The sequence below is a fragment of the Cololabis saira genome, chromosome 6, assembly GCF_033807715.1.
Source record: "Cololabis saira isolate AMF1-May2022 chromosome 6, fColSai1.1, whole genome shotgun sequence".
Classification (NCBI taxonomy): Eukaryota; Metazoa; Chordata; class Actinopteri; order Beloniformes; family Belonidae; genus Cololabis; species Cololabis saira.
The window spans coordinates 29,002,473-29,015,632 of NC_084592.1; the positions used below are offsets into that span (position 1 = coordinate 29,002,473).

Below are 13,160 nucleotides of genomic sequence, written 5' to 3' on the forward strand. Positions count from 1 at the left end.
GTCTGTGTTAGAATAAGTGAAAAATGTTGGCAGTTTCAGAGCAGGCTTTTGTGTAAAGCCCAGTGCTCAAATGGCTAAAATCAGCAGGTCAATGAGCGCCAGTTTGTTTTGTTGAACTCATGTGTACAGAGGAGTTTCTAAAGCCAATTATGTAAAAGAAAGACAACACAATTTCTGTTAATTGTTACGCTGGAAAGGAAATTCTTGTTCCCACTCAATTCTGCCGAACATAACATTTTTTTTGTGTCTCACTGCTCTGCAGCTCGAAGGATCACAATCAAGAAGGGGCTGAATGATATTAAAACCACTGAGAGAGAAACATCCTCTTTTGAGGTAGAGCTCTCCCATCCCAATGTCCCCGGCACTTGGACCAGAAACGGAATCCAGCTTAAACCCACAAATCACTTCCGAATGAGCTCCAAAGGACAAGTTCACAGCCTCACCATCTCTAATCTGTCAGTAGAAGACACTGCCACCTTTGTGTTTAGTGTAGAGAATCAGAAGACATCTGCCAGGCTGGTAGTGAAGGGTAAGTACTGTACTTCAGGACAAAATGCATTACTCCATAATCACCAACTACAAAAATAATACTTTACAAGTTTTGTTGTGTCTTCAGACAAGCAGCTAGAATGATCCTCTCAACGGTATTCACTAAAGGCATGATAATAATGATGGCTCTGCTACCATTGCCTTCATGCAGGATTATGTTACTAACACAAAATAGCCTTGAATGATCCAATGAAAACCAGTGGCTCTCCTCAGTGTTTTCAGACAGGTGCTAGTTTAAATTCCACCTTAAAAAAACTATCCAGTCCATGCTTGTCACTCACTCCGCATCACCGCTTTGAGCTAGGAATGAAACTCAGTTAATGACAGTCGAATTAAAACGTCATCACATTAACCAAGTACTATAAATAAGTTACTAGAAATGTAAGACAGGGGTGTTTTTGTGTTTAACTGTGAAATCTTTTTTCTGAACCAGAACCTCCAGTGACAATTTTCAGGAAACTGGAGGACCAGAAATTCCCCGATGGGTCGTTGATATCGGTAGAGTGTGAGCTGTCGAGACACAACGTTGATGTGAAATGGAAGAAGGTACGTCTCGGGTTGTTCTCCTTTTTGTAGCCACGTTTATGATGCTGATAAAGAGATATTCCCAGAGCAATACATGCAAAAATAATCACCAAACTGTCAACTAATCTTTTAACAAATAATCCCACACACTAGCATCACCTGCTAACAGCCAACCAATCTTACACAATGTTTCCAAAAATGGAGAAAGTATTCGCACATAGATTTTTCTCCAGTGCTTAATTAAATTCATTAGTAGATCAATAATTAGTATTTTAGGTTAGAAAATATATTATTATTAGTGCTGCCAAGCGATTAAAAAGATTAAGAGATTAATTAATTAAGATCTGTAATTAATTAATCTATTTAATATCTTTTTTAATCTTGCATAAAAATTGCTGAAAAAAGCACTCAACTTGAGGTTTTTTCCTTTAAAGGGGACATATTATGGCATTTAATGTATATTTTAAACAGGCCTTGAATGTCTTAAAAACAATCTAAAGCTTGTTTTTTCTACATAAATCAGAAATCCAGCCTGTGGGCCCTGTCACTAGTTTTACCGCTTCTAAAGCCTTTTTCTGTGCTTCATTCTAAGGGCGGGGGGGCTATGATAATGAGGCTCTGCGCTGATTGGCTGCTTGAATGACGTGTAGCAGGGGAGGAGAATAAGCCTCGCTCCGGCCAGAGCAGCCGGCTGCGTCGTACACAAAACGTGTCCCATGCGAGAAGCTTCTGTGACAAAATCAATTCCATGGCTTTATTTTTTTTGTATTAGACTGTCCTAACTGGCCGCGAGTTTAACGGTTTCAGTGTGGACAGAGAGCGTCCGATGTCATGCAGCTCGACGTGATAGTCGGACGCTCTCATTCAGTTACACGCTGTAAACGGATCTTAAAGCCTGATTTACGGTTCTGCGTTAAATCGACGCGTACCCTACGCCGTAGGCTCTGCGTTGGTGTAACGCGGAACCATAAATCATCCTTTAGTCAACTCGTCTTCACAGAGGAAGATTTCTCATCATTTCATATGTTACAAGACAGATGAATCATGTTAACTGTAAATAAATCACAACACTGAATTTTCACAAATGGCAACTTTATTGTTAAAAAAATAAAATATGAGTTGTATATAAATAACATTTATGCACTATTGCTGGCTCAAGGAAGGACCGTGCGTTTTCTGAAGGTTGAACAGCTTCAGGTGCTTGGAAGATCTGAAACCAGACAGAAAAAATGTATTACTAATTTACCTAACGAGTGAGTGGCTCCGTTAGGGGACACTGGAGCCGGGCCGGTCCGTGAGCAGCTCCGGCAGCTCCGTATGCGGCGCCGGTGCTCCGGAGCTAAGCTAAATACTTAGCCCATGCAAAGATCATACAAATATAAATAACATTAAAAAAAAGGAACTTACCGCTGACTCGTGTGCAGTTGCCGGGTCCGTGCTGTTGGAACTGATCCTTTTATGAGGGTAAATGTTGATGGAAAACTTAATTTTAACTGTCCCTCGCTGTTTAAACCGGTGGAAAACAGTCACCGCTGCTGAACAATGGCTGAAGCTCCAGCCGGCGGAGAGAGCTGGTTGTGGGCGTGGTTTCAGCAGCGGAGGCTGAACCTATGGAAATCTGATTGTATCAGATTGTAATCGGCTCAAAAAAAATCACTTGACACTGGGGGATTCTGTCGGGCGGGGGTCAGAGAGCTTGCAGAAATTCATGGGATTCCGTCTCCCCTCTGCTGGCAGGGTGAGGGGAGACCACTTTATATATGTTAAATCAAGAAAAAACGTGTTTTTCATAATAGGTCCCCTTTAAATTCATTACATTATTGTAGTAGATCAAAAGATTGATATATAACAAAAGAAAGTGGCTTTATAAAATCATTAATTTCTTTAACAGACTTGAGCAGATGCAATCCTAGCCATTTACATCCACTTGGCAAGAACATTCGCCATCCTCTCTGTCGCAGACAGGCGCATGCGCGGGCTGCTCCCCTCCAGTTTAGTTTGGGGAAGAACGTTGCTGTGGTAACATCTTTGCTGCTAACGTCAGCTCTGGCTGCGCTCGTGACCGGGTGCTTTGCGTTTATGTGGTAGGTTAAACTTGAGCTGCTTCTGTGGTACGCAAATTCCTTTCTACAAAGAACATATATCACTCTACCTTTATCAATGGTGCCGTCGGGGCGTTTTAGAAATGTAAATTCCCCATTCACTGGACCGACAACTTTCACATGCTCCTCCATTTTCACTTCTCTGCTACTCACCGTTCATCCCCCCCATGCCTGTCCAGCTACCAGAGGTGTATAATCCAGGTGCCATAAAGTAAAAATCCAGTCCAGCAGTTGTTCCAACTGAACTAAACCAGCTCCTCTGCAGGTAGATGGTAGGTTGTTAGTAAAAACACCTGTTCTAAATGTACAGGCTGATCCAGAAACATGGCAGGGTTTTTACTTTATGGCACCTGGATTAAACACCTCTGCCAGCTACAATGGGAGCCTAACAGCATTTGCTAAACAAGCCCAAACACAGGGACAGCCAATCAATGTCCACTTCAAGGTGCTAGGGATTAAAAAATAGATCAAGCGATTAAAAAATATAACACGCTAAATATGCCTGTAATTAATTAATCACAATTAACACGCTAATTTGACACCCCTAATTATTATTATTATAAACAGCAACACTGTAATGTACTATTGGATGTATTATTCTTTTCTATTCAGTTTAGTGAACTAGTTTTGGAGTACAGTGTAGTTCAAGCAATGTCAAACTAACTTTTTTTTTTCAAAGCGGGCTGATGACTTTAGATTTAAAAAAGACCTGTAAACTGTTTGACCAAGCTTGACATAATATTTGTTGTCTTGTGGTTGTTTTTTTAAACGTTTTTCAGGATGGGGTTGACATCAAGCCAAACAAAGACTTCCGCATTTATGCGATGGGAAGGAAACGGTTTCTTCAGATAATGAAATGCCATGTAACTGATTCTGGCATTTACACCTGTGATGCTGGAGATACTACTACATCCTGCACGGTGGAGGTTTATGGTAAATTATACTTTCTAAATTCTACAAATCATAGACAAGAGCTTCTGCAGTACTGTGGTTTCTAAATAGTGCTCATAATGAAATCAGCCAAAACTCCAGATGGAATCTGCAATCATTTTGTATCAACAATTTGTCAAAGAATGTGGTTTTTCCAAACATATACCAATGACCTTATTGTAATGATTAAAAATAATGTAAATGTAAATGTACTTTATTTATATAGCACCTTACATCGACCTACAGGTGAACCAAAGTGCTTTACATAATAAACATACAATCAAGACAAAAAGTGCTTGCAGAATAAAACAAGAATAAAACATACCATCAAGACCAAAGTATAAAAAAGTGTTGCCACACTACTGGGTATTAAAAGCCACCCTGAATAAATAAGTTTTCAATTTAGATTTAAAAAGGCCCAGGTCAGAGATCGCACGTAAGTCACAGGGGAGCTTATTCCAGAGCCTGGGGCCGGCAACTGAAAAGGCTGAATGAAGTCAGATCAGGGGCCTCATTTATAAAAGAGTGCGTAGGATCCACACTAAAAGTGCACGTAAAGCCAAAAGCCGAAAATGGCGGGCGCAAAAAATAATCCGGATTTATAAAACCGCGTGCACGCACACTTGAACGCAATGTTCGCTTTATAAATCACAGTCCAGCTGGAAGGTTGCGCAGCTGAATCCGCCTCATATCCCGCCCTCTACACGCCCACTTTTTACCATAAATGGACAATGCAAAGTAGTATTTGCATATGAATGAGCCTGCTGAGCATGCGCAGCGGCTTCCTGCAGCCTGTTTGTGCGTCAGGATGAATGAACGTGTCGAGCCACCGTGCCACTGAATTTCACGGAGACTGAGAACGAGATGTTGTGGATGATGTGGAGGACAGGAAAACGACATTATTTGGTGGTCACAGTAAAAGTAGAAAAAGTATATAAATAGTATAAAATAAAGCGAGTGAGTGGCAGCACGCCGTTGCTGCGCTAAACGCCGTGAGTGCCCTGGCGCAACAGGGGGGACATGTCCCCCGTCTTTTCAAAATCATGTTTTTGTCCCCCCCACTTTTTACAGTTTAAAAACTAGCGGTAGGCTCAGCCTGTAATTGCAAATCATCAACACACCCTGTGCGAAGACGATGCGAGAACGGCCCGGCATCCCCACACCCCCTCCTACCCTCCCCTCTCCCCTCAGTGCTGCTCAAGGCTGATTTATGGTTCCGCGTCACACCAACGCAGAGCCTACGGCGTAGGTGCGCGTCGCCACGTGCCCTACGGCGTAGGCTCTGCGTCGTTTTAACGCGGAACCATAATTTAGGCTTACACCCGTACGTAAAGGTTTCACGCGTGCGTAAAACTCATTATATATATAAAAAAATCGGTGTCCCTTTAGGGGCTCCGTAGAGCCCCTAAACGCTCTACGGAGCCCCTCATTTGTTCTGTCCTCAGTCACTCTCCAGTTGGAAGCGGTGGGTGAAGGAGGTTCCCGGCGTGTCCTGCTCTGCGGCTGCAGCAGCAGCACCAGAGTCCTGACTGGCGCTGTGCTTCAAACACAGAGGGACATGATCAGCGCTATTATATTATAAGTCTGATATGTGATGACATTATTAAGAGTATGACATGAATATGGCTTCATTTCACCACCTCACCGCCTGCGTCGTCAGTTCCCCATATCTTAAGTAAGTTCCTACGGGAGGGTCGGGGTTGGCGTAGAGATACGCAGATTTTTCGGTTCGTTTTTTCTTTTGAAATCCCAACCTTTGCATAGAAGGTGGCTTGCGCATCTTTCAAGCCCTGTTTTGTGTGCAAGCAAGCTTTATAAATGAGGCCCCAGATCAGTAATTGTACAATTTGATTGTTCAGGGCTTAAACCAAGGATATCCTCGAAATGCTACCCATAGCCTCTTTTTAAGATGGGAAGACTAAAGATCTCCCATTATGGTCAATTTTCCAAATGTCTGACCAACTATTGCATCCTTACGCTGTGTCTCATTTCATGTAGAAATACATTTTCTTAGATAAAAGCTATCTGGTCAAAGCTGAGTTGTTTACATCCACCAATGTGTTTTTTACTAATATGCAGCTTTTGCTGTTCCAGTGTTAGTCAAACTGAGGACTTCAAATAAAACAGATATAATACAATTGAACATATAAATTAATTAATTAATAAATAAATAAATAAATAAATAAATAAATAAATAAATAAATAAATAAATAAATAAATAAATAAATAAATAAATACATAAATAAAAGAAGGTTACTTGGGCATAATGGTGACTTCAGATGTTAGAATGTCTGGGAATAAAGTTTTACTTGGTGATTGTTTGGTTATTTTGAGATGACTTCTTTAGCTTGTACATAAGAGGAGTGGAGACATAAGTCTGCTAAAAGTGCTAGTACTTTTTTCAGTCTAAGTCTTATCAAAATGTTATCCCCTAAATCACTTCCATGATCATGGGAAATTAGTTTGGTTAAACTATGTTAAACTATGTCCACTTTAGAGCATAAGGACTATAAATACACATCACTTACTGCACCGCCCCAATGACAGATAAACACTGACGGCCATCTTTGTTTGGGTTATCTACTTTTAAACTGACCTTTATTAGCACCTTCTATAATTTGCCGCTCCTGTTTATCTACTTCTCTTGTGCAGTCTTTTATATCCCCTGAGCTGTTCACGAAGATTTGTCAACATTTACAATTTGCCAACAATCAATTTCCTCAGTAAACAAAAAGATAATTAGCACAAATGAAGTGCCTTGTTAGCTAAGCTAAAATTGCTAACTTAAACACAAAGCTTTGAGATAGAAAATACACAGCTTTGATCATAGAAAAAGTCATTAAATAAAACAAACATTTTTTTACCTTTCTTAAAATAAATATAATAGTTTTACATTGTTTTTTTCCTAAAATGTTTGTCAAGAAACTTTTTCACACATTTCACCAAAGAGGTGGATGGCAAAACAATATCAGTTGCTTTATTTTACTACTACAAGATGATAATAATAATAAATAGCAAATTAAAATAAAATGAAATATCTGATACAACATAAGGACTAAACATACTTATAATCTACAGGTTTAATAAGAAATGAATACAGCTTTCCAAGACCAGGACTTGTGTAAATATTTGAAATAAAATTATTGTGGAAAACCTGGGAAAATGGACTTGGAAAATGGATGAATCTTAAACTGAAAATATGTTTTCAACTTTTAATAGTAGAAATTAGAGCTGCAAGCAGCGTTGGTCAGGTCATCACACTTACGGCCACCACCACCCCCCATGTGCCAAACCAGTCTGGGTAAAATTCCCTTCAACAAAGATCTTGTCTATATAATACACGTCCCTTCTTGTTAAAGATTGTTCACCCAAAAGAGAGGGGCCAAAGCTGCAGAAAACAGCAGCAAATAATATGTAATATATTTATTAGACGATACCAAAGACCCTTCAAAAAAGGAACGTTTTAAGGAAAGATATAAAATGATCTGAGATCTTGTCTCCCTTTGTGACCTTTGTGATCTGGAGATAGTTAGAATGACGCCATCTGAGGAGCTCAGTGGTCTGGAGGGAACATACCAGGTAAACAAATCTCACATTTAAGTTGGACGAAGACCATGAAATGTGTTGAAGGTGATCAGTAGGATCTTGGAATCGGTATTAAATTCAACAGGGAGCCAGAGAAGGGAAGCAAGTACAGGGAAGATGTGCCCATACTTTTTTGTACCAGTAATAAGTTTTGCTGCAGCATTTTGAATTCATTGGAGACAAAAGAGGGAACCCTGACTGATACCTAAATACAGCGATTTTTAGTATTATTGGTCACCAGGCCTTCTTATCATGATCTTAAATTGATGTTTTACAAACCAACTCTCAAACTTTTGTATTCAATGATAAAAACTGATTGTAAGGAAATAGTCTAAATTATATTTTCTAATCAATGGTTCTAAGTGGAACTGAAATATCAAGGAGATGTTGAGAATGTTGTGATGTAAATCCAGACAGAGAAAAAAGAGGTTACCACTGATCTAAAGCACATTGGACGGTGGTGCATTATCAGTTACGACAAAAAAGGTTACCCAAGTGTCATCATGGATGTGGTAGGGCAGTGTCTGATCAGAGACAGAAAATCTGAGGCCTCTCGGACAATGCAAATGTAATACGAAGCACGTTTCTTGTTGCCAACAGGTGGCGCTAAACCATTACATGCCATTTTTTCATGCCCATTTGAGGCACCCTTAAAATATCACATTTTTGCCAGACCTTATGTGTGTACAAAATTTGGTGAGTTTTGGAGTATGGCAAAGCTCTGAAAAAAGACAGTTCCGTTGTGCTCCTAATAATCCTGTATTGTGAGCAGGATTTGATGATTAGGTGGAGCAGCACTGCCCTCTGCTGACATCTGGGAAGTACTACAGCAGAGAGTGAACAACTCATCTGTTTACCTTTCCTTGTTTGACTTTTTGTTGATGTAGCTTTATAGAACAAATTGCCTTTCTTTACAGATTATCTTCATTTAAGTTGAAATGTAGTTTTTTATCTTATTTCAGTCTGCAGTGTACTGGTGGTTTTCCACCTTTGTTTCTCCGTCAAATGTCTGTACATTTCTGTTTTCAGTACATTTCTGTGTATATCATTGCTGAGTCTGAATGAGATGGAGATTGCAATTTCCCTAAGGGAACCTCCAAAAAGGATGAATAAAGTTGTCTATCTATCTATTTGCAGAGCGTGAGCTGCTTGTGGTGAAGGGCCTCGAAGACCTGGACATCCAAGAAGATCAGAATGCCGTGTTTGTTTGTGAACTCTCTGTGGAGGACATTCCAGGGGAATGGTACAAAAATGGAGAACTGATTCATCCCACCAGCACCATTAAGATCCGCCAGGAAGGTCAGCTGAAAAATTAAGCTGTTTTTTTTTTCTATTCACACAATAACAAAAGTAAAATGCTCTGATATGAACAAACACGTTCTATACCAGCTTAACAAAATGATATACAGACCTAGTAATCACGCAACATATATATATATATATATATATATATATATATATATATATATATATATATATGTATATATGTATATATGTATATATATATATATATATATATATATATATATACATACAAGAATCATTGTTACAAAAAAGAAATAATCTACAAAGCACTAGTGTCCTTACCTTTTGTGCTGTGTATATAGACCATGGATGTATTATAGAAACATATAGACGAATCCGGCGAAACCCGGAAGTCGAGCGGCCGCCATTACTGCGGTGGCGGCTCCGCTCCTCCGCTCCAGCCCATAGACATATATACGTATGGATCTATTACTCCGCTCCCTGCCAGGCTCTCTTAATGTATTTGTATCATCGGAACACTCCTGTCCCGGTCACGTGCATTTGTTTTGATAGTGAATGAAGACGGGATGGACTTTAAAAACTACTTTTCTGTTTCACCAAGTGAACAGACGGAACGCAAAAAAAGATGTTAAACTGCTGGAAAGGAACTGGAATTTACCTGGATACCTTAAACAAGGAAGCCAGGGAGCGGTATATGGAGAAAATAATGATTATTAACGGTTTGGGTTCATATGAAATCACTACTAAAGAATGGAGCTCCGATGAGGATTTACTGCCGCAGTTCTGCACAACCCACGTCTCTACCTTGTTTAGTGTTTGGCAGCTGCTTTGGTAAATGTTTGACTCGCCATGTGTTTCAATAAATTAGTATAATATTACAACATACAGTACATCTTTTTTATTACTCTTAATTCTCTTTTCTTTTTTTTTTATGCTGAAGAGGCTCCGAGGCGTGAGCAATATTTTTCTTTTCCTCGTGAGATTATTTTTTTCTTCTGCAGCTACAAATAGAGTTAATATTTTTTCCTCAACAAACTAGTTTTATCTGCAGATTGGGGTTATGTATGTATGTATTCTGTATCATCCGGAGCTGAGATAGTTCTGCCCTTCAATTAGAGACCTGTAATTTTTTTTCGTCATCGGACGCCAGGCGATCAATAAAATATTCTTGGATACCTAAAATTAAACAAAACATAAACAGGTAATATTTAATTGTGCAGACGTGCCTCGTAAGGAGAGGAGGTGGAGAGAGCTATATTACAGTGTTTAATCATACACTCCCTTATCTACCTATTCCTCTATTCTTTCCTGCTTATCGCTCAAACAAATCATTATTTATAAATTAACATCAGCATTAATTTAAGATACCTTCATTATTTATGGAAGGCCACTGTCTAACAGACTCTAGCAGACTCTATCTGCTCAGGAGACTGAGGGCCTTTGGTGTGGAGGAAACACTCCTAAAAACATTCTACGACACTGTGGTGGCATCAGCCATTTTTTACGGAGTGGTCTGCTGGGGCAGCAACATCACAGCTGCAGACAGAAGGAGGCTGGACAAAACAATCAAAAGGGCCGGCTCTGTCGTGGGTTGCTCTCTGGATACAGTACAGGTGGTGGGAGAGAGGAGGATGATGGCTAAGCTGTCATCCATGATGGAGAAGGACTCCCACCCCATGAAGGACACCTTCAGAGCGCTGGAGAGCTCCTTCAGCGACAGGCTCCTTCACCCTAGGTGTGTGAAGGAGCGCTACAGAAGGTCCTTCCTCCCTGCAGCTGTGAGACTACACAACCAGCACTGCTCACAGTAGACCACAAACAAAAATGTGCAATACCATTCTCTGGTATTGTAAATATCCTGTAATATCATCTGTAAATATCCATCTGCTTTTCTTTTTGTATACTAGTATTTTTTTATTTTATTACTATTTTATTCTCCTTCTTATTTTTATTATTATTATTATTGTATATACTGTTTATAGTGTTTTTCTATTATTATTACTATTGTATATACTGTTTATAGTGTTTTTCTATTATTATTATTATTGTGTGATATTGATGCCTCTTGTGTTTTGCACTATCCACTTTGCTGCTGTAATCTGGAAATTTCCCCTCTGGGGGACTATTAAAGGATTTCTTATCTTATCTTATCTTATCTTAACATCATCAATCCAGCTATAATGATGCTGTAGCGTCAGGTTACAATAACAGCGCTGCGGTGGCAGATTGACACCTGCCACCGCAGCAATGGTGCCGCCGCAAGATGGCGGCGCACACAAACCGGTCGCCGGATTCGTGTATACATTTACATTTGCATATTTTCATCTAAATTATTATTGATCATTTGTTGTCAACTTTTCACAACTTTTCTTGAATTTCAGGAACAAAACATTTTCTTCTCATCTGTAATGTGCGGGCAGAAGACTCTGGAGAGATCAAGTTTGTTGCAAGACACGTTGAAACTGTCTCATGCCTGGAGGTCGAAGGTATTAAAATAATACAACGTCGTATTCTGGACGGAATAATGGAAATGTGTTTAAAAATCTCCTTTGGCAGTAATAACCGTTTCAATACATGTTCGAATTCAAAAGTACTTTTTTAATCCCTGAAGTGAAATGATTACATATTAATATACGTAGAGAAATAGAGCCATACAGGTCTTGAACACTGGTAAAGGCATCCATCCATCCATCCATCCATCCATCCATCCATTAACTTCCTTGGCAAAGTGGCTTATTTCTCCCCAGCTAGCTCCTCCAGCTCTCTACAGGGAACCCCATCATGTTCCAGATCCAGGTGAGGGATCTCTCCAACAGGGTCTCCACCTGGTTGGACATGCCTAAAACAGCTCTTCACAAAGGGTTCCAGGGGGCTTTGGAACTAGATGCCAAACCATTTCAACTGGATCCACTCAATGTGGAGGAGCAGCCACTCTACTCCAACTCCCTGCAAAAATGGTTGAACTTCCACGCTATCTTTAAGGAAAAGTCCAGCTACCCTCCAGAGGAAATTGATTTCAGCTACCTGCATCTGCAATCTTGTTCTTTTGGTCACCAACCAAAGTTCATATTTATAGATGAGGACTGAAACCTAGATTGTCCAGTATTAAAATATTTGTGGCTTTTGACTCAGCTTTCTCTTCACCACAACAGTCTGGTACAAAGTGTGCAATACTGCAGATGCAGCACCAACATACCAGTCCATCTCCAGTTCCATTCTTAACTCACTTGTGAAAAACACCCTATGATACATAAAGTCCTTCATTTGAGGCAGCACTCCACTCCTAACCCTGAAAGGACATTCCACCCTCTTCTGACTGAGAACCACGGTCTTGGATTTGAAGGGACTCATTCTTATCCCAGCCACTTCAGCTGTGACTCAATGCAGCCAACAGGATCACACATCTGCAAAAAGCTGAGCTATAATCCCGACGCCATCAAACCAGAGCCCCTTTGTTCCTTGGCTGTGCTGAAAAATTCAGTCAAATGAAATAAGAACAGAATCTATGACAAAGGTCATCCCTGATCTAAGACAGCAATGCAAACCTAACTCCAGTACCAAGATGAATACAGGATATCTCCCATATCTCCCAGTATCCAAAGTGACATTAGTTTTGTTTTTTTTCCTTCCAGAAATTCCTGTCAGCATTGTAAAGCCTCTGCAGGATAAGACTGCTCTTGAGAAGACCCGCGTGATCCTGGACTGCACTGTGTCTAACCCCAGATGCAGTATCCGCTGGTACAAAAGCAGTAACGTCATCCTGCCCTCCGAACGCTTTGAGATCTGCAGTGAAGGCTGTTATCGCAAACTCATCATCCAGCAGGTGGCGCTAGATGATGAGGGCACATACAGTGTCCAGGTTGGCGAGTACACATGCTCTGCCAAACTGACAGTGGAGGGTAAGCACCTTTATCATTTCAGGACCCATAGTAGTGTAACAGAGGGCGCTAAATACTGTTAGTGAAGTATGGTGATAGTGGCACTTGCTTGCAAAATTAATTAATCTATTTTTTTGTTTTGAATTTAGAGGCCATTTAAATTGTACTTTAAAACTTTAAATTGTACTCTAAAAAGGTACTTTAAAACCTCAAATATGATTTGTAGCATTTGTAGCAGGAGTAACTGATTTTTAGGCCTCAGTGCTCTTGCTGGTTTCAGGAGTTCCCACAGATACAGAGCTGCCATGCCTCTGAGACACTTAAT

General features: G+C 40.0%; 1 protein-coding gene across 5 annotated transcripts in view; it reads left to right on the forward strand.

The window, feature by feature from the left end:
* Window positions 1-13,160, forward strand: part of obsl1b (obscurin like cytoskeletal adaptor 1b) — a 69,397-nt gene that overhangs the window by 50,901 nt on the left and 5,336 nt on the right. For all 5 annotated transcript variants that reach the window (XM_061723907.1, XM_061723908.1, XM_061723909.1 and 2 more), the window contains 6 exons: window positions 263-529; window positions 983-1,095; window positions 3,956-4,109; window positions 8,829-8,990; window positions 11,339-11,443; window positions 12,590-12,856. In XM_061723907.1, the coding sequence (XP_061579891.1) occupies window positions 263-529; window positions 983-1,095; window positions 3,956-4,109; window positions 8,829-8,990; window positions 11,339-11,443; window positions 12,590-12,856 (1,068 nt within the window). The remainder of the gene's footprint in view (window positions 1-262; window positions 530-982; window positions 1,096-3,955; window positions 4,110-8,828; window positions 8,991-11,338; window positions 11,444-12,589; window positions 12,857-13,160) is intronic.